At 42.0% G+C, this 22,101-nt stretch overlaps 1 protein-coding gene across 4 annotated transcripts in view; it reads right to left on the bottom strand.

Annotated features, from left to right (window-relative positions):
- The window catches only part of mical2a (microtubule associated monooxygenase, calponin and LIM domain containing 2a), a 274,841-nt gene that overhangs the window by 100,665 nt on the left and 152,075 nt on the right, over positions 1 to 22,101 (bottom strand). For 2 of the 4 annotated variants that reach the window (XM_059652086.1, XM_059652084.1), the window contains exons 23-26: positions 15,509 to 15,616; positions 12,825 to 13,011; positions 10,970 to 11,064; positions 2,071 to 2,164 (exon numbers count right to left, since the gene is read on the bottom strand). In XM_059652086.1, the coding sequence (XP_059508069.1) occupies positions 2,071 to 2,164; positions 10,970 to 11,064; positions 12,825 to 13,011; positions 15,509 to 15,616 (484 nt within the window). Of the gene's footprint in view, positions 1 to 613; positions 2,165 to 10,969; positions 11,065 to 12,824; positions 13,012 to 15,508; positions 15,617 to 22,101 lie in introns of those variants that run through there. The other 2 variants (XM_059652085.1, XM_059652087.1) reach the window with 2 other exon arrangements.

The following is a 22,101-nucleotide window of genomic DNA, read 5'->3' as shown; positions in this document are numbered from 1 at the left end:
CTTTTGCATCCAAAGGCAATCTGTAATTAGGCCAATTATTCACAAAGTCTTCTTTTTATTTTTGAAACTTCAAAAAGGGCTGGAAGTTATTCATTTTATTTTTGGTTAAGGCCACAATTACTAAATGTCAAGAGGTTAGAAAGGAAAGAAAAAGACTGTCAGACTCATGCATTGGTTGGTGGCACAGGGTACAATGAGTTATGCAGGTTTGATGGAAAGTCCACAACATGGCCAATGACCAACAACAAGAAGCAAATCTACTCAGAACCTTGCAGCATGGAGGGAGATGCAACAAGTTGCAAGCAATAGGAGATGGCAGGCAAAGAAAGAAACAAAGAGAACGGGATTGTAAAACACAGTACAATCTCAATTAGTCTTAGTAAACAGGAGGGCACTGATAATAGAACACATCTCGTCTCTCGTGATCATACAGTCTTCAAAAACATATCTACTGCAGATCCAGTCAGTGCAAATTCTGATTGCGATCTGTTACCAAATATTCCAGATACATGTTGATCCTATTGTGATTCCCACCAAGGGATTCCAGCTTCTCATTGCCTACCCTATAGCAACAAGAGGGATTCCAGGCAGCTCAACCCACACTTTGAACGGATCAATTTCACGACTGTGAGATTTTGGTTTGCTTTGTGTGTTGGCTGAGTAGTCCTTTCACACAACATTCCAGCAATCAAATACTGATCAAGTGTTCTACTGGCAGACTCTGCAAAAACAACTTGTAACAACAATTTAAAAATGATTGCACAGACCTCGAGGGTTTGATCAGTTAAAAAGCACCCACAGTATCAGGCGCAAGGAACACGTTATTATAGTTGATTGAAATAAAGCTACACAGCAATAATAAAATCATTCACAAGTGTCACATTGTTTACCAACAAAATAGAAGTTATTTGCTACTTTTGCACTTGACAAGAAGTGGATTCATGTTGCAGGTGAAGCTGCAGCTGTAACTTAAACTAAACTAAAATCTAGGGTCAGAAATGACCCTCTGGGCATTCTAGCTGGATGGAAAAGGAGTCTCACTCTAAATCACTCCGACTCCCAGCCAGTCCCCAAATCCAGCGTGGCTTTCCACCACTTCAGCATGAATGTGGGTGAAAACTGCTTCACACCAACAGTATGCTTGCAATGTAAACACACATCAATAAATCTCTGTAACCTGTAGCTAATGTCGAACATCATTAAAATGTCAAGCGTTTGTATAATGCGCCAGTTGGACTACTTGCCAATTCTAAAACCTTAATCTAATTGCTCTGGAACTTGTACTAGTTTTAGTGATGATAACTACCTAAATAGGTAAACTGATATTGTTCATTAGAGGTACTTTCACTTCTCTTACTAGTTAGCTTAGTAAACAATGAAGAAATTTATAGTCATTCAATTTTGTTTTCTGGTTTTACATTTCAGTCATGGAATAAAAATGTCTTTACATCCTTCTCTACAAAGGCCCCTAATGTAAAAATGTAAACAATTTAATGAAGAACAATATCAGCTTGAATGTTGTACAAAACTGTGGGAGTTTTGGTAACACAATTATCACAAACATTATTGCTGCAATTATATATCAATATTGCAAAAATCCTTGTGTACCTGATACACTGTTTGATTGTCCAATGCTGCAAAATACAGTGATTTGGTGGTTTTAATTTTAAATAAATAACTTTCAGTACGATTGCATTTTGTCACCTTATATTAAAATCAAACCTGCAAAATCTGACACGAATATCAGGTGGGATTACGTTAAGTAAACGCCACTTCAATTCGTTTTGAACCTGAGGGCATTGTGCACCCATTCAGTCAGGTGATCTGCTGAGGAGTCTGCTTCTTGGCACATGTGTAGGAGGACTTCATATTGCACATACAGCAGAGGCACGCTCAAACTTAGTAACTCATACAGGTAGCTGTAGTTGTATGCATTGTCCCTCAAGTGGCAGCTAGTGGCATGCAGAACACCATGCATCCAGTTAGATAGGCGCCTGGGGACGTCAAGCAGCACCCTGGTGGCCTGCAGAGGCCAGCTTAGGATTCTCCGAGGCAATGAAGTCACGGTACCTGGGGGCTTGTCAGATGAAGAACTAATGCAGCAAGTGTTTTCGGCACTCATCAAAGCCTCACTGTCCAATTTATTCAGAGGCCCAGTCTCACTCTGAAAAATAAAAAGGAGCAACTGACGTTGTATTCAATGGATCTAGTGAAATTATAACACTGTTGCTGACTTGAGGACCAATAGTTGTAGAAAGAAGCTCTGTGAATGTGTAAATAGGAAAACACGACCTGGGAGGAGTCTACAACAGCCCTCAAGTTTACAAAAACCTGTCAACCTTCAATTTATAATTAAAAACTGATGAAGCCTCACTTGCCATTTGCAGAAGAGTTTTGCACTTCTTCCAGCCTTTGTGTGGGAAAGTGTTTCCGAATTTCACTCCTGAAAGGTCCACAAAAAGCGGGAGAGAAATCCAATGCAGCTATCAGTCCACTCTCCATCATCACAAAACAATGGAAGATCCAGCTGACAGCACTATTAATTGACACTTACATAGCAACACGCAGTACACTTACGGTCAGTTTAGATTCCACCAAGGCAGCTCAACTCTAGATCTTAACACAGCCATTGTCCAAACATGAGCAAGAGAGTTAAACTCCACAGATAAGGTGAGAGTGACTGCCCCTGACATGGACATAGCATTTGAATGAGTGTAGATTCAAGGAGCAGAACTAACGTTAATGGGAATTGAGTCATACCTAGTTTAAAGGAAAATTACTTTGGTTGTTGAAGACCGGAATAGCTGAGGATATATTTTCCTGATTAACCTGTTCAGAGGCATTGTGACACACCTCTGGAGCAGGTGGGAATTGAACCCAGGTCTTCTGGCTCTGAGGCAGGGACAGTATTACTGTGCCATAAGAGCCCACAGCCCCAGGATATTGCTGCAGGTGTCCTTCAGGGTAGTGTCCTATTTACAACTATCTTCAACTGCTCATGAATGACCTTCCCTCCACCTCAAGGTTAGAAATGGGAATGTTCACTGATAATGGCACTCATGACTTCTCCAGACATTGAGTTCATACAGTGTCACAAGCAGAAAAAGCTGAACTAGCAGAAAATAACATTTCCACTACACAATTCATAGGCATGACCATCCCCAGTGACAGAGAATCTAGCCATTTCCCATCACAGTTATGAACTTTGCTGAATCCTCCGCTACTATCATGACTCCCTGGAAATCAAGTCTCACCATTTCCAGAACCATAACAAATGTGTAAAAATTTAATTAAGTTGTTCAATGTCCCCAGATTACCCAACTGACAAACTCAGGTTAAAATAAAACGCTTATCATTTTCTGTACTTACCGGGAGAATGGCTGTTTATTATAAGCAATTTATACTTAATCAATGGCAATTATAAAATATGAGTTACTAACTTATCTCTCTGAAATTCATCCCCCTTTTTCACTTTGCAAACGGGTATACAAAGATAAAGACGATATTAAGGATAGCAAATGAAAATGAAACAGACAAACAGCTTGACAGCAAGTGACTGGACCATGGGAACTGAAGAGCTGCTTCTTTCAGTTCCTTCCTTTCCGAGGTTTGCTGTTGAGACAAAGTTGTTTAGATATCAATGTTCCCTTTTACTCCACTGGTTGTGAATTTGTCTTTCCACTGTCCAAGCAGGTGTTTTATTCCTTTTTAAACAGGTGATTTGCAAGACATTGCCTCCTAGTTCAGCATCATGTGGCTCTACGTATATCTGTGTTTGCTCCCATCGTTCCAAGGAAAATAACATTGTAAAAGCACTGACAATGTGCTCCAGGAAACATGATTTTTACAACTGCAGCTAGCACTTTGTATAGTCTGCTTAATTTAAAATATGTGGATGTGTCCCCTACACTATCAACATGGAGCGTTTTCAAAGAAAAATACAGGAAAGTGGATGTGAGGAATGTTGGATCAGCCACGATCGAAGGGCTGAATGGCCTATCCTGATCCTATTTCTTATGGTCATATAACATTTTTGGGAGAGTTACCACTGACCAGAAAAGTAAGTGGACCAGCCATATAAATACTGCTGCTACAAGAACAGATTGGAGTTCAAGGATTCTGTTGCAATTAACTCAGCTTCTGACTCTCCAAAACCTCTATACCATCAACATGCAGCAATTCAGAAATGTGATGATATGCTCTATATTTGACTGCAAGAATGCAGCTTTCTTGACGGACAGGAACCTTTGATCCAGGCTAAGTCTGGGGGACATGTGTTCAAACCACAACACAGCAGCTGGTGGAATTGGAATTCAATGCAATAAATCAGGAATATAAAGCCAGTGTCAATAATATTGACAATGGGACCGTTGTCTTAAAAACCTCATCTGGCTCATGAATTCGCTTTACGAAAGGGACAACGCCACCTTTAATTGGTCTACCCTACATGTGATTCCAGACCAACAGCAATGTAGCTGACTCCATCTGCCCTCTGAAATGACCTAGCATGCCATTCCATTTAACGACAATAAAGGGAAGGGCCATGCAGCAACATTCAGATCCCATGAAACAATTTTCATAAAAATCTCAACACCATCCAGGGCAAAGCTGATCACTTTTTAGGCACCGTCTTTTACTAAAATAAGCATTTATTCCCAGATTCTGGAACAATCTTTGCAGCTCATCAGAGAAATACTGCTATTGAAGAAAGAATGTAGAAAGAAATCAGGGAACTTCAGGTAAATTAACCTGACATCGCTCATAGTGTGGCAATATTATGGCTTTAAGAGGAGTACTTTGTCCTTTTTTTTGAAGAGAGGTTGTGAAAAAAGTAACAAACAATCTGCTCCAAATCCAATAAAATAAACAGCTTGTGAAGCCTTGGGGTTTTTTTTAATGTTGGAACAATAGAAGCTGCCTGAAAGGGTGGGGCCAAACTCCCACAGAAACAGGGCTTTTTTTAGGATGAACACAGCAGGCCAAGCAGCATCTTAGGAGCACAAAAGCTGTTGTTTCGGGCCAAGACCCTTCATCAGAAAAGGGTCTAGGCCCGAAATGTCAGCTTTCCTGCTCCTAAGATACTGCTTGGCCTGCTGTGTTCATCCAGCTCCACACTTGGTTATCCAAGAGTTTTTTTAGTTTAGCTTTCAGCAGCACTTTCTGGGGCATGAAGCCAGATGTGGAAGCTCTTATTCCTCTCTCCGTTAGAGCTGATAGCTGGGGTTCTCCGTCCACAGCTAGAATTGCTTGTGAGACTATCTATTTTACTGAATTTGCCGTTGCCAAGGGTGTGCCTAATGGATGTTACTATTGGAACAGTTAATGATTAACAAATTATTATTTTGTTCAGCATTTCAATTGCGTTTTGTCTGTTTTTTTAATTATAGTGTATGAACAAAGCATGTTTTGCTTCAAGCCTGATAGTTTGACCAATCAAATTGCATCCAGAATGGAACCTGGTGCTTGCCAATCTAATAAGAAAATGTTCGAGCCGAGGCTATCTCCTTGACATGTTTTGAGGGTATTTGGTCTGGTTTATAACAATAGTACAACGTCAATGTGATTTTTATGAAAGGGAAATTATGTTTAGCATTAAGAGTTTTTAAGGTTACAACTAGTAGGGTAGATAAAGGGGCAGCAGTTAATGTATGCCTGGTTTCCAAAAGGCAGTCAGTAAGGTATCACAGAAACAGTTAATAGGCAATGTTTCATTGAGCAAGGGGAAATATCTTAACCTGGATAGAGGTTTGGTAAATGGACAGGAAGCAAAATGTAAGTATAATTGGCTAGTTTAAAGTTTATAGGCTGCAGTCAGAGCATAAGACGTAGGAGCAGAAGTTGGGTATTCAGCCTGTTGAGTCTGCTTCACCATTCACTGAGATCATGACTGATTCCAATAATCCTCAGCTCCATTTTCCTGCTTTTCTCTCCAAAACACTTGGTTCCCTCATTCATTAAAAATCTATCTACCTCATCTTTGAATATACTTAATGACTGAGCCTCGACAGGCCTCTGTTCTAAAGAATGCCACAGATTCACAACCCTCAGCTAAGAAATTTATTCTCAACTTTAATTTCTGGAGGATACAGTCCTCCATAACTGGTACAGGTAGTACTCCTATAACACGATAGTTCTGTTCTTGCGTGACCTTGTGCTATAGAAAATCACCATAGAACATCATGCTGTAGGAAATCACTGCAGAAAATCATTATACCTGTACAGCAGAAAGTTCACATTATCCAAACGGCATCCACCATTCATCAATTGCGCTAAAACTAATTTGCGTAAACAAGCCATGCATAATAGCAGAAATACCTGTGTCATACCAGTGAACTTACTCTGGGCTACCTCCAATTTCAGTGTATTGTTCCTTCTAACAGGGGCCCAAATGTCTTCACAAAATTCTAGGGGCGGTCTGACTAGTTCCATGTATAGTTTTGGTAAGACCTCACCTATTGTTATACTCCATTCCCTTTGAAATAAAGGCCAACATTCCATTTGCCTTCTCCATTACCGGCCGAATTTGGATGCTAGCTTTTTATGATTTATATTCAAGGACTCGCAATTCCCTCTCCATGGCAACTTTCTGCAGTCTTTCTCCATTTAAATAATAGTCAGCTCCACTATTCTCCCTGCCAAGGTGCATAACCGCACATTTTCTCATACCATATTCTATCTGCCAAGTCTTTGCCCACTTGTCTTATCTCTAACATCTGCAGACTCGACGTCTTCCTCTCCACTTGCCTTCCCACCTATTTTGGTGTCATCCACAAAACTAGCGATAGCACATTCCCTTTCGTCATCCGAGTCAGGATTGTAATAAAGAGCCAGTGCTGGGCCATCAGCTGTTTACAATCTATACAAATGCACTGCGGGCAGTACAGTTCACTGAACGGATCCCCGAGATGAGAGTGGTCCTGCAGTGAGATCTTGAGTCTATATGCTCAGGAATGCAGAAGAATGAGAGATATACACGTTGAAAAGTATGAAACTCTGAAGGGATTTGACAGGTTAGACACTGAGAGGTTATTTCCACTGTCTGAGGAATTTAAAATTTGAGAAACACCATCACAGGCTAAGGGACCAATCATCTAGTACGGTCACAGGAGAAATTAATTCACTCAGAGGATTTCAAACTTTTGGAAATCTCTACCTCAGAGGATAATGGATGCTCCAGCATTAACTATATTCAAAGCTGAATCAGATTTTTTAGTCTTTCAGGGAATGAAGAGATATGGGGATAGTGTGGAACAATGACTAGACCAGCCATTGTCATACTGAGCAGCACAGCAGACTCAACAAGCTGCATGGTTTACTTGTGCTTCAATCTTTATCTTCCCTATTTGCTCCCATGACCATCAATGCATCGTGGCAGTTGTGTGTAATGTTGTGAAATAATTCTTTATGAAATTTACAAATTTACTGAATGGAAAGCTTTAGTTGAATTTTGAGAAAGACAAAAGTCACATTCCAATTACTTGAAATCACTGTCAAAGATGGGCGCACATTAATATCACTGTAACTTCTATATTTCAAGGCCATGAATTTTATCTACAAAGCCTCACCAGGAACATTTGTTTTGAATGAGTATAAGAGGGGGCTATATCATATTCCATTAGCAAAACATTCAGGCTATCATCACCTGCATACTCAACTGGGTGGAGACAAGCCATTAAAATAGTCATTTAGACACTGTGACTCTCTCTCTGAAAATAAAATAGGCTCAGATGGAATTCAAATCATATAAACCAGTCACCAGCATTCCACTATACCATCACTATATCACCAAGAGACTGGTGTAACTGGGCACATGAAGAGAGGGAGTCTCGTGACAAACTAGTTTACCCTCTTGTGTTTTCAAGTGTATGTCATCTTTTTGGATGTGAGTTTGCTCGCTGAGCTGGAAGGTTAGTTTTCAGACGATTCGTCACCATTCTAGGTAACATCATCAGTGAGCCTCCGGTGAAGCGCTGGTGTTATGTCCCGCTTTCTATTTATCTGTTTAGGTTTAGATAGAAAGCAGGACATAACACCAGCGCTTCACCGGAGGCTCACTGATGCTGTTACCTAGAATGGTGACGAATCGTCTGAAAACTAGCCTTCCAGCTCAGCGAGCAAACTCACATCCAGAAACTCAACATGAGCTACAAATCTTCTCAAAACTCGATATGTCATCTTTGCAGGTTGGGGAAAGTACATAAGGTGCTGATGAAGGGTGAATTGTTCTTTCTGACCAGATAACTAGCTTATTTCGAACTCTGTCTCCTGTTTTTTTACTTTCTATTTGCTGCAGGCTTTCAAAACTTCTCAAATCAACATTTGCTAATTTCAAAAGATGAGATAAATCTTGTGTCTACATCTTTAAGCTGACTCAACATCGAATTTAGGAGGACCATCAAGTTCAATGTGAAGCCAGCCAAGTGACTAAACCTCGAGAGTCATATATCATCTTACATTATGGGACTTGAAACTACTTAAACTATTCTTCCGCTCTGTAATCTGTTGTGTGTGAGAGAACTTCAAGTAAGTTTGTGAAAGTTCGAATACTTTATCATTTTGTTTGACTGGGTCAAGTATGATAAATACTATTCTGTTCCTTTGAAAACATATCAAGGAAACCTATCTGTGTCTTTTACAATCATAGCAAGTAAAGAACAGTCAAACACTCACTGAGTTGGCAAGCATATCATTTTAAAACAAATCCTGTTGCAGTCAACCGAAGAGTGGAGGAGAGGGGAAATATTTAGCTGCTCCTCATCTCATTGTAATGGCGCTGCCTCCACATTGCTGCAGTGCACTGTGCCAAGACTCAGACTTATAGAATGCCTCCAGTGTGGAAACAGGCCATTCAGCCCAACAAGTCCAAACCAATTCTCTTAAGAACATCTCACCCAGATTCACCCTCAAATCCTATTCCTGAAACCCTAAATTTCCCAGACTAATTCACCTAACCTGCACATCCCAGGATACCTTGGGCAATTTAGCATGGCCAAACCATCAAACTTGCACATCTTTGGACTGTGGGAGGAAACCGGAGCACCTGGAGGAAACCGGAGCACCCAGATGAAACCCCCGCAGAGACGGGGAGAAAGTGCAAACTCCACACAGACAGTCATCGGAGGTTGGAACTGAACTCTGGTCCCAGGTGCTGTGAGACAGTGGCGTCTTGCAAGCCCAGAGCTTCCTCGAACGAACGCAGGCAGCAGGCACATGAGATGGAATCTTATGGGGCTTTGAGTGCCTATCATTTGGGTGTATCATGAAATGTGTGGCAGAATCATGTGACATCTCAGCGCTGAGATAATCTCGTTCCATCTTTATCGTGTTCTTCACAAGGGGCACCGTGAATTCTTGCTAGGCAGTGGTGAAACGCTGATGGACGGGGATTAATGCTTATTAAACAGCTTGTTAATGGTATAACTTGTCTCATTAATATTCAGACCCCCCTGTTGCCAAATAAGCACCATGTTGGGAAACTTTGACAAGAAAACTAGAGGGAGCACCTGGCAGATTCAGCTTGCTGCTAGTTCCAAACCTCCTCAGAGAATGCTCTATGGGCACCAGGCACACACATCCCACATCAATGGACATTGGCATTCATCATACGCCAGTCTTTAAGAACCCTGATGGCATATCTCAGATGTCTGGCAACTACTGATGTAATGCTGCAGCAAGGACACTCAGGGACACACACCTAGTTCCTGGACTGGGCCAGGCTGTATCTTTGGGCTTTTTGCTCATTGTCATAGCACTACCTCACAGATGCCACATTGAAACTTACACCTCAGGGAAGGTGGTGACCAAGTGGTATTAATCGGTGGACTACTAATGTTCCGGGGATCTGGGTTCGAACATTGCCATGACAGGTGGTGGAATCTGAATTCAATAAAAATCTGAAATAAGAGTCAAATGATGACCATGAATCCATTGTCTGCTGTTAGAAAAACCATCTGTTCACTAATGCCCTTTAGGCAAGGAAATTGCCATTCTTATATGGTCTGGCTTACATGTGACTGTAATGTGATTGAATCTTAACTTCTCTTTCGGCAATTAGGCATGGGCAATAAATGCTGGTCATGAGTGAAAAAGAAAGTATCTCTGCCTTGCATTGCATTGCATCTCAGTCAGAGATGCTAGGCTCAGGCTCACAGTGATTGGCCAGGAGCACAATGACATCGGAAAGAGGACCCATGCACAATGGATGTTGCCTGGTGAGTTCTGGGATATCTGCTGAGAGCGGTGAGTTATTCAAGAAATGGTGCATGATAAGATGGGGCAAAAAGTGGACACGAGAAATGCCATGGGGTAGTTAATTAGCGAGGTGAGTTTGGTACGATATGGCAAGAAAACCAATTAGGTCACTGAGACAGCAAGCGTCCAAAAAACTTGAGGCAACTTGGACTTAAAGTCAAAAAAAATTGCAAAATTCAGCCCATGCTTGTGCCTGTAGTTGCAAGTTCCCTTCCAACCGTCCTGAACTGTATCACTGTTGCTGGGTCAAAATCCTAGACTTCACACCCTAACAGCACTGATTGTACCTATGCCATGTGCACTGCAGAGGACCAAGAGGAAGGTTCCTTACCAGCTTCCCAAGGATAATCAGGAATGGGTGAAAAATTCTGCCCTTGCTAGCAATGCTCACAGCACATGAATAAATAATAGAAAAATAACCCGATTCTAATTTTAAAGCCATATCCTCCGGTCCTAGAGTCTTGCTTCAGTGGAAATAGTTAATCCCATTGCATTTCTCAATCTAGCCTGGGGGGGGGGGGTGGTTTCTGTCAATAATTAGAGCAGGAGACCCCGGGATAAGATAAACATTTGCACGTGTTTCCACACTGCCAAATTTGAGATAATGTTTATTTAGACTTTGAAAAATGAGAGCATGGTAGAAAGTGCACTCAGTGGCAAAACATCCTCTGTTCACAAGATTGTTATTACAGCAGGGCACTGCCGAGATGGTGCCTACCTTTCTGTCTGTTGACATTGTCGGATGATTCCGCCTCTTCCTGGCCTTGCTATTCAGTTTACAGTAAGTAAAGTGAGGTTTGCAGTAAAACTTTCCTGAGTGAACAAAAGATCAGAGTAGGTTACAGTAAAACAACAAACAAAGTTTCATAGATTACAGTGCAGAATGACTGTCGACTCGAGAAGGAATCAGAGCGCTACACTAGGAAGGCTCAAAAACAGATGCTAGTCCAAAATGAATAGATTTGTCTAAAGGGTAGAAGGTTGGAAGGAGAAATTTCTCATGTCAACCTTGTGGCCATTCAGTCCTTTGAGTTTGTTCCACTATTTAACTTCCTGGCTTTGCTCCAAATCCCTTCATCCCACTCAACAAGTTGAAAAGAAATCCTTCAATTCCAATGTTGAAAACATGAAGTGACCCACAGAGGTCTCTTTTTTTTGGGGGGTGGGGGTGTGGGGAGAACAGTGTAGAAGATTTCTGTTAATGATCTGGACACAGAAACATGAACAAAACTTCGAGGTTTTCAGACGAAATCACACTTGGAAATGTCGTAAACGTTTGGAGAATAGTAACAGACTTCAGACGGGCACACAGACTGGTGAAAGGGGCAGACACATTTAACAATTTTGAGCTTTAAAAGAAGTGTACTAGGAGGGGTAATATTGTAAACAAATTAGTCCAGTTTTAAAGGGGGTTGAATTTTATCAATATGAATCTTTGAAGTGACGTGACCAGTTGAAAATACTGTTAATAAAAAGATCCTTGGCTTTATAGAGATAGTAAGAACTGCCGATGCTAAAGTCTGAGATAACACTGTGTGGAGCTGGAGGAACACAGCAGGCCAGGCAGCATCAGAGGAGCAGAAAATTTGACATTTCGGGTCAGGAGGTTTCCAAAGAAGGGTCCTGACCTGAAAAGTCAACTTTCCTGCTCCTCTGATGCTGCCTGGCCTGCTGTGTTCCTCCAGCTCCACACAGTGTTATCCTTGAATTTAACACAGTTTTAGGGCTAAAGAAGGAATCATAGAATCATGCAGTATAAATGGGACCATTCAGCCCATTTCTCCTGTACCAACACTTTGGAACAGCCATCTAATTAGCCTTATTCATCAATATTTTTCCACAATTCTGTAAAATATTCCTTGGTCCAATTGCCAAATGGAAAATTTCTCTCTAATGCTTCGAGATTTATTTTCCATACACTGTTGTTTGGAGTAATACTGGGACCAGAAATAAGACCATTGTGTGTGCTTTCTCTCGAACAGAGGAACAAGAAGTTTCAAGGGAGACAAGGAACACAGAAACACAAGAGGCCATTGAGGTCCACAAGATGGTTCCATGCTCACTGGCAGGTCCACATCTTATCTCCATTTATTCACAAGTGGTTCTGTAAATTCCATTCCATCACTCACCAGAAAAAAAATCTATAATCTCTAAGTTGAATTTCCAGTTGATCTCTAACCTCAGCAGCTCTTTGTTTTGGTGGTGCTGTTGGGGAGCAGTGGTGGTGTATACTGGATTTGGGGATTCCAGATTTCCATTAATCTTCATGTGAAGACTTGCTATCTGAACAGCCTGGCACTAATTTTGTGATTTGTTACTATGTTTTGGACTACCCCACCCCGTCCCCAATCAGACCAAAAGAAATACTTTCCCTTCCCACCTATACTACCATACCCTTTAGCAACATCAATCTAACAGTCCCAATTGTATATCCTCTGAATCTTCTTTATTTGCAGCAAATGTAATCCTAGCCTTTGCAAACAATCATTATAATGGAACCTTTCACAGCATATAATTGCCGAGCGGTTGAGATTGCGGAGCTGTGGGGTCAAGAGGAAACAGGTTGCAATTACCTTCCTCAACACTGAAAGCATAGGCTCCGAGCCGCAGCGTAGTTGAGCAGAACTCACACTTGAAGCATTCTCGATGGAAGAATTTACCATCTGCACTCAGTCGCTCCATGACATAAACTCGCTTTTTGCAGAAGTAGCAGATGTCACTGCCTCCGAGATTCTGGGGGAAATCTCTCCGCAGTGACCCCTACAAGATTGGAAAAAATAATTCCAAGCAAGTTAAAACAAAAAAATGCACCAGCGTTTAATTCATTCTTGTCAATCCACCAAAACCCCCTTTTCCAGCCAGTTTCCACCTCTCTCTTGCTATTGTGTGGCCAGGGTACCATTGTAATCTTAGCAATTACGGTCCCTCAGTGACACCCTTGGCTTCACATGAGTTATCACGAGGAATATTTCACTGCAGCTGTGTCAGATCTGAGACTCACCATGTTAACGGTACTTGACCGAAAGCAAACTGCACAGCCAAACCTTGTATAGCAACAATCTAGAAGCAGCTTAGAAGACGGGCAACCAGCGATCCCACATTATGACTGATGATTCTGGCTGAGAGTGGATTTTTGGTCAGGCTGCCTGGGGAATTTCTTGCTGTTCTTTGAAAAATACCATGGGATCTCTTCTGCACATGTAGCGGATTTAACATATTACAATGTCCCAAGGACTTCACAGGAGCACTATCGAATGTGGTTTTACACTGAGCCACATCACAAGATATTAGGGCAGAAGAGATAAGAATTAAGGAATGAATTATAGGTGGAAAGTAAGGTAGAGAGACAGAGGGGTGTGGGGAGTGAATTCCAAAGCTTGGAGCCTAGAAAAGTGAAAGTGTGGCCACCAACAGTAGGGCAATTTAAATCAGGGATGCTCCTAGAGATAGGATTATATGAATGCAGATAGCTCAGAGGGTTGTGTGGCAGGCAGATTTTACAGACATAGGGAGCAGTGAGGCCATGGAGGGATTTGATAACAGCATTCTAAAACCAATTGCTTGACCAGGATCAAATAGGTCCGAGAGCAAAAGGTGGAAAAAAAGAATGGTGCTTGTTACAAGGCAAAACATGGCCAAGAAGTTTGAATGGTTTCACTTTCATAGAGAGCAGAACATGGCAGATCTACCAGGAGTGCTGTGGAATAGCTGAGCTTAGACAGAAAGGCATGAATGGAGGTCTCAAGCTCAGATGAGCTGAGACAGGTGTAACATTACAGAGGTTGAAACAGAACGTTTTGCAAGAATATGAAGTGCTCCTGAACAGTATCGCTCCCAAATGGATACAAGTCTACAAAGATCCCAAAAGTCTCTGCTGACTTCCATCATGGCAGTTTCGATGTCCATAAGACGTTAACCTGATAGATGGGATCTCTGTTTAACTTTTCCACTGCAAGTCAGCAGCATTAATAGTGTAGCACTCACTTGAAACTGGGGAGCGTCAGCCTAGGCTGAAGACTGACATCTCTGGAATGGGACATTAAACTAGCTCGGAATGGGGCTTGGGGACGAAATATAATTCTCTGGTCGAGTCAAACGCTGTTCAACAATGTGTGTTGAAAATATTTCCCTAGTTGTTACTGCACAAAACTTTAATCCACTCATTACAAGTTGTCTCAGCCCAAGCTTACTGGAATTGTTATTTAAAGAATCTAACGTCTGTTGAAATGAATTTGGCAAACATTTAAACAACAACATAATTACAAGTAATTTATATCATCAGATTAATACCAAAGTAATTTGTACTGTTAGATTAAAATTGTATAAATCAACAGTCCCATTAAAGAAGAATCTTTCACAGAGAAACAAGAACTCTTCAGCATTATCCATGTTGCATAATCCATTCCTGAATCATCAAAAACTTGGAAAATTTTGAAGTCATTATGCAGTGTGAGCAGGAACTTTGGTGCTCAATGACTGTACACATGGAAGTGGAAAGGCCACTTAATGAGGGTGGGGTGGTCTTCTCCCTGAGTCTGGCTCTTTCCTGCCTCTGCCAGAGTTTCGTTCTGGATGGGAAATCCCGTGGTTAACCGTCCTGCCCAACTGCCAACTGAACCCCTTAATATGACAAATTAAAGATCAGAAACAGCAGTGAGGGAGCAAGGCAGTGAATTAAACACAAGAAACCTGAAGCTAAGCAGATTGGATGATTGTTTTGCAGTGCAGCTCCACAAAGCCCCGAGCACGGACCTGAGCTTCCGGTCACTTGTCATTTTAACTCACCACCTCGCTCTGATGTCCAGGCTACTGTCAGACTGCTGCAATGTTCCTGAAAAGCTCACAACACAAATGCAGAGAACAGCATCTCACAATCCAGTTATGCATTTACAGCTGTGCAGACTCAATAGTGAGGTGAACAATTTCAGACCATGAATTCTGTTCCCCACTATTGATTTTAATTTTCTGCCCTGTGTCGGGGCTCATCTTGCTTTTAGTCAGAACTGTTCTGCTATTCACACACACTCCAGAAAAATGATTTGTTTTTTCTTGCTACACCCATTATCTCCCTTTCTGCTTTTTTCTCAGGGACACTTTGTCAGTTAATCTCTCCCACCTTCTACCAATTCTGGACCTTGCCTTTTGTTCTTCATCCCGTTCCCCCTTTCAACACATGAACCCTATTACATTTTTACTTTCCTCCAGTTCTGAACAAGAGTCGTATTCAACTGATGAATACATCTACTTTGAAGCTTACCAAGTCAGATGAGGTTACTGCTCCTTTCGGCCTGTGATCAGTTTGGTAAAGTGTGACCAAAATTTCTGCCATTGCACCGATTACAGATGATACTTTCCCCACTGTCATCTAACCATCACAGTGTCAATAAAGAGATGGACAGACAGACAGAGAGAGAGAGAGAGAGAGAGAGAGAGAGAGAAAGAAAGAGACAAAGATCAGTTAAAGGAAAGTAAGAGAGGGTTTAGGTTATCTGAAAATCAAGTGAAGAAAGAGTTAGAGACTACTAATCAAGACTACACGATACACTAGACTGTGGTCTGACTGACTTCACAATAGTCAGTCAGCAAGGCCCAGAAAGAGCACAACAGAACACACAACTTCACAAAAAGGCAAAGCCCGCGGTTGGACACACAACGGAAACAAGTGGCAAACTTTTCCAAGGGAAACAACTGGAAAATTTTCTATTCTTCGAAATTCTCATCAGTTCCTACCCACTGAAGTTCTCAACTCCTTCATGAGGCACAATGTCTCAACTGGTGACAGCAGTCCTAATTACAGTTACAATAGGGCTGGGATGGAATCTGATTAAAAAAGCAATGAGACTTTTTGCCTCTAACACTTGGTTCATGTAACTTCGATCACCACTGGAATTTGGAGGGGAGTTTGCCAGAGTTTGTTAACACCGCGCAACATGCATTCGATGGGAATGTTCCCTCCCAGTTGGAAACATATCAAGAACATTCAGCCTCCAATTTTCAGGTAAGCATCCTCCAAGATACACAGCAATGCAGAATTACCAAGAAGAGACTGATAGCCAAGTTCATACCCATGAACACGACCTTAGCCATGACCTTGGGGTCATGTCACGCTACATGTGACCCCACCTACACTATTCTGTATCTGTAAAATCTTCCTTACTGTCCTGTTTTGACACCATCACCTTGATAAATTGTTATGATCACCTTAATTAGTTTGTACAGTTTGAAATTACTTGTGACTTTGGTTAGACCCTCAGCATGCGGCTGTTATATCCATCATGTTATTCCAGTCATTTGGTTTCTTTCCAACGCCAACTTATTTTTAATTTTTTTGTAATTATCTCTCTGCCTCAATTAATCAGATTATAGGTCATCCCTTCGCTGGTTATTCAGCTGTTGACATTTTACTCACCGTCTAACACTCTTGGTCACCTGCAGAGATCTATTATCTGACGCTCCCCTCATACCATTCATAAGACTTTTTGATCTCTCTGTCTATAAACTCTGTGTCTGTGTGCTCTTCTCTCTCAGTGCACCTGTCTAAGGGGCTGCGCTCTGAAAGCTTGTGATTTCAAATAAACCTGTTGGAATATAACCTGGTATCGTGTGACTTCTGACTTCTTCTGCCCGTCACAGAATGTTATACAGAAAGAACTGATCATTTCCAGCATCTGTTCTTAATTTTCCAAGACTGTTTTGACAATTGAGGTTTCTAAGTAGGAATATAGTGGACCTTCCTCCGAGCCCTTCAAAATACTGGAGAATTTACGCAGCATTTGTCATTGGGTTTGTTGGGCACTTGATACAGAAATCAAGTTCTGACTCATGTACAAAGGATTACGAGGGCAGCAACAGAAGCAGGGGGTCTGATCCACTCCATTCCGTTCCCACATGATTTCAAAGAAACAGAAGCAGCCCTGTTGCTGCCCTGGCAGAGATCACAGCCTAAGATTAGGTTGGCATTCTGAGACATTGGCCTGGGAAGCAAATGTCATGAACTTAAACATGTCATGAACTTAAACAAACAACAACACAAAATTACACACAAGCATCTCAAAAGAGTTGCTGTAAATTATACCTGTAAAGCCAGAGCGACATGTCAGAGAGGAATGGGAAATCGACACAAGATTAGTGACATGACAATGATGGAAATAATCACATTAACACTACTGCAGATTTCCATTCTCCACACTCTGTCAAGGCAAACTGTGGAAAGTGCATCAGTGCACTAAATTGTTGTGAACTGCACCAAACCTGGAGCAAAATTTGTGGAGGCTGAGTAACTGGACATTTTCTAGCCAGGTCAAAAAATCGCACGTCACCGGGCTATAGTCAAAAAGGTTTACTTGAAAACACTAGATTTTTAATCTCTGCTCATGGAAGAGAAAGTATACTGATGTAGAATTTATGAGCAGAAAGGTAACAACACTAAAAATGGCTCACTGACTGCCTTCTGTTGAATCTTTAATCAGTTAGAAAGGAGACACAGGGTCCTATTGATCAAAATGTAAATCCAAGAATTTCTTTCAAGGCGTTGCCCTGAGATAATTAAAGGTCTTATCACTGTACACAAGGGGAGGCATCTCAGGTCAGACAATGCATTTTTGAAGTGAGGCCTTGTTTAGAATCTGTCTGTGTTTTACTCTGGAGTCAGGTTGGGTTATTTTTGAACAAAATAGAATGTGTCTGCAAATACACAAACATCTTGGATGAAATAATTCACGTGTGTGTGTGTGTGTGTGTGTGTGTGTGTGTGTGTGTGTGGTGTGTGTGTGTGTGCGCGCGCATGTGCATATGAGTGCGTGTGTGCGCGCGCATATGTGTGTATGTATGCGTGCGCGCGCGCGTGTGTGTATGTGTGCGCGTGTATATATATGTGTGTGTGTGTGTGTGTGTCTGTCTGTCTGCACGCACGCTCGCAAAAGTATATAGGGTGGTGGGGTCGCCTGTAGCACGACATGAACCCAACATCATGGCTGGGGCCATCTTCATGGGTACGGAACTAGGCTGTCAGTCCCTGCTCAGTGATTCTGCATTGTTGTGTATCTTGAAGGCGGCCTTGAAGGATGCTTACCCGAAGATTGGAGGTTAAATGTCCTTGTTCACTGAAGTGATCCCCAGCTAATAGTGAACATTCCTGCCTGGTGATTGTTGCACAGTGTCCATTCATCTGTGGTTGTAGCATCTGCATGGTGTCACCAATATACCATGTCTTGGGGCATCCTTGCCTGCAGCATGTGAAATAGACAATATTGACCGAGTCACGTGAGTATCTGCTGTGCACCTTGTGGGTGGTGCTCCCACGTGTGATGGTAGTCACCATGTCAATGAGCTCACATGCCTTGCAGAGGTTGCCATGATAGGGTTGTGTGGTGCTGTGGTCAATGTTGTCCTGAAGGCTGGGTAGTTTGCTGCGAACAACGGTCTGTTTGAGGTTTAGTGGTTGTTTGAAGGTGAGAAGTAGACGCTTGGGGAGATGCTCATCGTCATCGATAATGCGTTGAAGGCTGCAAAGAACATGTAGTTTCTCTGCTCTAAGGACTGGACGATGAAGGGCATCCTATTGGACGTATTGGACCCTGTGTCTGTCTTCTGATGAGGTCATTACAGGTTTTTCGCTGTGGCGCATCAGAACTGGCAATCAATGAGTTCAGCATCGCATCCCATTCTCATGAGGTCATCCTTCAACACCTTCTGGTGGCCATCGTGTGCCCCTGCATCTGAGCAGATCCTGTGTATGTGTAGGGCTTGTCCATAGGGGATAGTTTCTTTAATATGTTTAGGGTGGAAGCTACAGAAGCGCAGCATCATGAGGCTATCTGTGAGCTCGCAGCAGAGTGAGGAACTGAAGTGTCCTTCCTTGATGGAGATGCTTGGAGAAGCTGATTCTACAGAATAGTCTGTGGCTAGTCTAATGGTGGGATGGAACTTGTTGATATCACTATGTAGTTGTTTCAGTGATTCTATGCCATGAGTCCAAAAGGAAGAAAATATTGTCAATGTATCTGGTGTATAGGGTTGGTCGGAGGCTCTGTACAGCAAAAAAGTTTTGTTTGAACCTGTGCATGAAAATGTTAGCCTATTGGGGTTCCCATGGCTGTCGTCTGGATGAAGAACTGGTTGTCGAAAGTGAAGATGTTGTGGTTGAGGATGAAGCGGATGAGTTGTAGGATGGCATCTGGAAATTGGCAGTTCATGGCATTGGGTACTGAGGCTGTTGAGGTGATGCATCATTGTGGGGGATGTGAATGTAGAGTGCCGAAACGTCCATTGTGACTAGGAACATTCCTGGCTCAACTGGTCTGTGGGTGCTGGGTTCCTGTAAGAAACCTGTTGTGTCGCGACAGAAGCTGGGGGTTCCCTGTACGATGGGTTTAAACTCAGCTGCTAAACTGGAATGATTGCTTTGTACACAAAGCAAACTGAAGCTCCTCATTAATATAGAAATTGCTGAAATTGCTCAGCAGGCTATATATAAGGTCAACTGTTTGCTTTCTATCTCCACAGAAACTGCCTGGCCTGCCGAGTAATTTCAGCAATTTCTGTATTAATGAGGGGCTTCAATTTGCTTTGTGTACAATTATTTTCTGCTCACATTTTGTTTAGTCGCTTCTAAAGCTATTATCCTTTGCTTCAGCTTCGAGAGGAGGAGCAAAGAAAAATACATTTTGCTCACTGCCGAAGCAAAGCAATCATTCCAGTTTAGCAGCTGAGTAATTGATTAGAAACCATTTCATTTAACCAGAATAACACATCTCGCTCATCTGTTATTGTTTGCACTTAAATGTTTACTGGTGCTTGTTAGTCACCAGCAATGTAGGTCAAACAACAGTAGCCTGTCGCAACATGGTGTGAAAATATAAAAACTGTTTGCTCAAGTACACTGTAACCTGGTTTGACAGACTCAATATCAACACTCTACCACTGCATCACCACTGGGTAATTTGAAGAGTTTAGTCCTATGTAGCGGAGAGGGGTTTTATAAACGTCAACAACTTGTATGATGAGAAAAGAGGGTAACCCATAAAACTACAAAAAAGTGAGGATCCACTGGGTGTGAATCAGGAATTCAGAGAAAAAGCTCTGATCTTTATTGGCTTCACTCCACAAAACAGGGTTCAGATTTGGGATCTTCTGATTAGAAGGCAAAATCTAGTGGTCCAGTTCCTTGAATTTAAAGGTTGTTCAACGGAACCTCAATTTTACATAGCTGGACACAATTCAAAGCACCAAATTCTTTACAAAGTCATTCGTACACTAAGAATTAGAAAGACTTGTAACATAGAGCAGCTCAGGTCTCTGAGAAAGGTCCCGAACATTTGTCAGTCAATCATTAAATGAAGTCATCTGTAGCTGGGCAAAGGTGACACCCATCTGTGTTCTGTAAGCTCCAACAAGTACCAATGAGGTGAATGACTAGATCACGTGGTCTTGGTGTTATTGGTTAGAAGACAATGAGCCTTGGCCATGACAACAAGAGTATTTCATTGTTCTTCCATAAAGACTGTCGTGTGATTTCTTTTGTAAAAGCATTTTTTATTGAACAGGTCGATGGAGCATAAGGTATAGTGGAGCACAGCAATCCCTCAGACAATGCACTACAGCATCAGCTAGGACTAAGTGGCAAATATTTGGCTCTAAGTGGCCAGGGTGTCAAGGTAGCTCAGACAGGCAAGAAAAAATTGAGAGTTGAGGTTGAAGAGTTGTCATGACTGAAGAGATGCAGCAACCTTTGGCCTTTTCTAGTTGGTTGGAAATGTTAACTACACCTACTTCACGAGTGTCTGGAGTGGGCTGCCAGAGGTAGCAGTGGAAGCGAATGCAATTTTGTCATTTAAGAAACATTCAGACAGGTACATAGATGGGAAAAGCACAGAGGGACATGGACCAAATGCAGGCAAATGGGACTAGTTTAATTGTGAAAACTGGGCAACATGGGCAAATTTGGCTGAAGGGCATGTTTCTACGCTGTAAACCTCTGACTCTACCTAGATGATAAAGAATATTCCAACAAGAATCATTAGAGGAGGAGATGGGGTGGGGGGGGGGGGGGGGGGAGTAGTAAACTGGGAATGGGGTGGGTAGGGATCATGGAATCTTGACAATCTGCTGACAAGGTACTGAAAACTAATGCAAGTTATTGTAGTTAAGGAAAGATGGGGCTTCTATTCAAAACTGAGCATAGGTTCTTCATCTCTGCAGTTCTGAGCAATTCCAAATTGGCCATTCAGAAACCGGCCCCTCTACTTCAGAAGCTAACGGGTGGCTAATATTTAATGGATGGCAGCTCTGGAAGAAACTGGCATTCCATGAACTGGCTCCTGACCCTGGCACCAATAAACATTATTTGTTTTATTCACACAGAACTCTCAGAGCCAGGAGATGCTTTATACTATGCTAATGTCACTTCAATATCACCAGCTTCAACAAGTTCAGTAAGTTGACATTGGTGCTGCCACAGAAAGCTATGATACCCTTGTATCATCAGATTGCCCACAATACTGACACACCATTTCAGCAGATGAGAGAGGCTTTTGCTCATTAGGCTGTCTGGGTATGAATGATGATGGCAAGGCTGACATCTGTTTTCTGTCCATTGCAGCCCTTGAAAAGCAGTGGTGGTGAAATGTCTTTTAAACCTTTGAGTCCTGGTGATGACAATTCTTTTAGACTGCTTGTTGTTGGGGACTCCTAAAATATATGATCAACATCACCAAAACAATAATCTGGTTATCAGTGTTTGTGGGATCTTCCAATATCCAATTTATCTGCCACACTTGCCACATTGCAACAGTGACAACAATTCAGAAGGTACTTCCATTGGCTGCAAACATTTTAGGATGATTGGAGATT

This window comes from Stegostoma tigrinum, chromosome 17, assembly GCF_030684315.1.
Source record: "Stegostoma tigrinum isolate sSteTig4 chromosome 17, sSteTig4.hap1, whole genome shotgun sequence".
Taxonomy (NCBI): domain Eukaryota; kingdom Metazoa; phylum Chordata; class Chondrichthyes; order Orectolobiformes; family Stegostomatidae; genus Stegostoma; species Stegostoma tigrinum.
This window is presented reverse-complemented; position numbering and strand designations above follow the sequence as displayed.